Here is a 3,759-nt window from a genome sequence, read left to right as displayed (position 1 = left end):
TATTGAAGTAATTTTGCAACACAAGAAAGGATAATATGCAAACAGCCTTGTTTCCATCAAAAAGTTCAAATACAAAATATACTAAGTTGCATCATATACGGTGGGAATCAAATTTAGTGGTTCATATATAAACTAGGTAGCAAACCCTACGCGTTGCGTCATATACGTACAGATTTTCGGTTTTAGGTTAGTACTTACTATTTAGTACTTGATTTATATTTGTTCTAGGAGACATCTAAAATATTTTTAGTTACATGTTTGTTGATTATCCGTGTTACAAAATAAAATATTCGGACAGCTAGTTTTGGTAATTACATAGACCGATAGCTGTCCGGCTCTTAGCTCCTTGCTAAGGGTTCGGTCTTTTTTGATATTAATATAGCACCACCTTTAAAAAATAAACGAATGACAAGAATGACAAGAATATAAGGCCTATGACTTGCATCAAATGTTTACAATTAAGAATGTTTACAATTAAGTACCTGACTATGAATCAAATGTTTACAATTAAGAATCTTGCACATAATATAATCATACATAACTAGTAACAAGTACCTGACTATGATATACAAAAGCTCATCATGTTACAACTATATAAAGCGTAAAATTGACCCGAAAATGAAACCCTTAACCTTTATCCTCTGTAGTTTCGTTTGGAAAATACAGAAACCTGAAGCAGTTTGCTCTTGAAGAATATAAAATAAAAAAACCAAATATGGCATTACCATGAACTTCGACTATCGCATGTTTTTGTCGCCAATGAAAACTCTATAACTTGCGTGTGGGCCCTCAGCGGTATCCCGTATTGCTACACGCCATCCAATAGCCTTCCCAATTTCCTCAAGTTCACCCATCACTGAAACTGAATCACGAATGTATACATGTCCCCCGGGTCTCAGAATTCTATCCATCTCAAGCATTATGCTTGAAATGTTGCATCTGAGAATATAATGAATCAATAACTTCAGTATAACCATATGCCTATTTATATATTATTAAATATCATTTATTATAGAAACTTATGGACATGGTACATACCGTTTTTGCTCAATAAAGAAGAGACCGGCTGCATGCAACAGATCATAGGTTCTTGGGTATGTATCGAATGGCTCACACCTAACATGTTTAAGTGATCAAGATTACTTTTTTTATTAAAGAATTTAAACAATATAAGTATTATATAAGTATATCATAATATACCAATCATGCATAACTCCTAGAAGTCCACGATCGTAGATAACAGGCAGGGTGTTTGGACCGCTAACAGGAACAACATTCATAACCCAACAGTCCAGTTGATTGGCAATTAAGGCTGCTGCAAAGCTGCAAAACAAAGAAAATAAAAAGACTGGTGTTATGAAGAGTTAGTTATACAAAACTTTCTAGCAGCAGATGGGGAAAGACGAATATACCCTCCATATCCGGCTTTCATGTCCATCACGTTTCGAAGCTTGAAAGTGCCCCAACGTAAAACTCGAACATAGCTATCTATGATTTCTTTCCAGTATTTTGATTCTGCTTTGAAAAGATCATTTCTTGACACATATGCATCAACTTGTATGCTTTGCAGCCTCTGAGGTGGAATATCTAATCGTTCGGGCCATTTGGTAATATTTGCTCCGGATCCGTCCTCGGGTAGTCGAGAAATACATGGCTTCAAATCAACATACCTGGAGTGAAATAACTTAATAGTTGACTTTGATTTCCATCAAATATACATATAAATTATATATACAACATACCAAACGTCATCTGGGTCATCTTTCTCGTCACACAATGGTGGTAGGGTCCCCGATTCACGATTCAAATAACAACTGTTGTTAAGCGGTTTTTGCCATATTGCAATGTATCCCTCTTTCTTCACAAGATTCCAGCAAAGCCGAGTTGTTAGGTTAGCCATTTCTGAACGAGAAAATATAAGTTTGTTAAGATATATACTTTTATCTTTGATAAATGCGCATGTTAATATTAAACAAAAACGGTTACCTTCCCATTGTTCTTCCAGAAGAGGCTCGTGCTTATACACCGGTTGGGCAGCCCAAGCAAAATACCCTCCCGCTCTTAACAATCGGTTGACCTCAAGTAACAAAATCCCATCTACATCCCGACACATGTAAAAAGATTTTAAAGATGATTAAACTGTGTCCAAATACAAACTTGCTGCTACAAAACATGTAAGTGTGTGAAATACCATCACGAGTCCAGTTGACTCTACATCTTGAGCAATGAATCAACTCAAAAGCTTGACTCGGGTACAAAAGCCGCCTTGTTGCAAACGCTGCCACCATTGCAGGCACCCCACGTTCTAAAGCAAACTGAATCTGGTTCTCGTGTACATCTTTTGGAGCTATCGACATCGTGAGCACGTTTCTTGAATACAAATAAGCACCAAAACTCGCCACACCACATCCGACATCTAAAGCAACCCGCGTGTGGTTTCCAAACGCAATCTCGGGAACCATCTTCCAAAACATTTATAAACAGAAAAATATGTTCATCATAACAGTAAAGTAAGAATATGCAACATTACAAATATTAACAATAATAATAATATACCTCTTGAATCTGATCCAAATACTTGTCTGCACCATGAATAAACTGTGTACCGCCTCCCGGAAACTTAAACTTATCCTTGTCTACATTAACCCAATTCTGCCCACCCTTATATTCAGCTAGCTGTGGATGTGGAACATTACTGTACCATACCTGTATTTAAGTACAAAATAAACATATACCATTAAATCATTAATCTACCAAAATGTTAATATCAATCTCTAAATTCTAATCATTCACAACATATGCACAACATAAAAACTGAAGAAGAACATCACCTCATCGCGACTCGTCGGCCACGGAATCGGTGCTTTGTAACCTTTCGGCACGGGTACCAAACAACTCAACCCCTTATCTTTATCCGGACAATGCCTCTCGAACCGTTCCCCTTTCTGCGTCGACTTCAACGCCTTAATCGCCTCGTCATTATCCAAACACGGAATATACTCCCTCATACTCACCGGACACGTCTCAAACTTCGAAACCCTAAACGTAGCCCCTTCACCACCATCCACCGCCTTCGTCTCATTACTCCGAGTATCCACCGCATCGGGATCATACTCTCCTACCTCAAACTCATCCCTCATCACTCCATTCTCATCCACCACCCCTAGCCTTTGCACGGCCGGGGGAGGCGGTGCAAAGGCCGGGAGCGGCGGGGGAGAATGAGAAACGACACTAGACGGTGGAATTGCAGGTAGCTGACTCTGGTCGTCTTCAGCTGGCTGCAATTCCACCTCCCTAGTGTCGTTAATTAACGACTTGACATCAAATGTTTTGTTGAAATTGGGCGAAATCGAAACGGAAGGCGGATTGGAATTGGAAGCTAGGTCTGAATTGGAACTGAAAAATAATAATTGCTGGTAAGTGTCATCAGACCAGTGTTTACCTAAATAGAAAAAAGCTAGGGCTACGAATGCGAATCCGGCAGTTTTAACAAAAACTGGCGATTTGAACGATATAAAGCCCTTCATGTTTATTATTATTATTATTATTATTATTATTATTATTATTATTATTATTATTATTATTATTATTATTATTATTATTATTATGACCAGATCTGATGTGATCCGTTATATAACCTGAGAGATCTGTATGAACACACGCATTTTACTTCCTTCAACTGTGGCAGCAATTCAGTGAAGTGTTGGTGACTGGTGAATATTATTATATGTGTATGTATAGATTTTTGTACCTAGGGTC

General features: G+C 37.9%; 1 protein-coding gene across 1 annotated transcript; it reads right to left on the bottom strand.

The window, feature by feature from the left end:
• Positions 1-495: 495 nt before the first annotated feature.
• Positions 496-3,551, bottom strand: LOC143629292 (putative methyltransferase PMT11). Its single transcript, XM_077098600.1, has 9 exons — positions 2,832-3,551; positions 2,557-2,706; positions 2,192-2,462; positions 1,987-2,097; positions 1,743-1,902; positions 1,413-1,670; positions 1,201-1,323; positions 1,039-1,116; positions 496-939 (listed from the first exon to the last, which is right to left on the bottom strand). Exons 1-9 carry the CDS (start codon positions 3,525-3,527, stop codon positions 738-740), a joined length of 2,049 nt encoding a protein of 682 aa, XP_076954715.1. The 5' UTR covers positions 3,528-3,551; the 3' UTR covers positions 496-737.
• Positions 3,552-3,759: the final 208 nt, after the last annotated feature.

The sequence above is a fragment of the Bidens hawaiensis genome, unplaced genomic scaffold (assembly GCF_021521415.1).
Source record: "Bidens hawaiensis isolate Kalapana, Puna unplaced genomic scaffold, B.hawaiensis_p1.1 tig00005179_1, whole genome shotgun sequence".
Classification (NCBI taxonomy): Eukaryota; Viridiplantae; Streptophyta; class Magnoliopsida; order Asterales; family Asteraceae; genus Bidens; species Bidens hawaiensis.
This window is presented reverse-complemented; position numbering and strand designations above follow the sequence as displayed.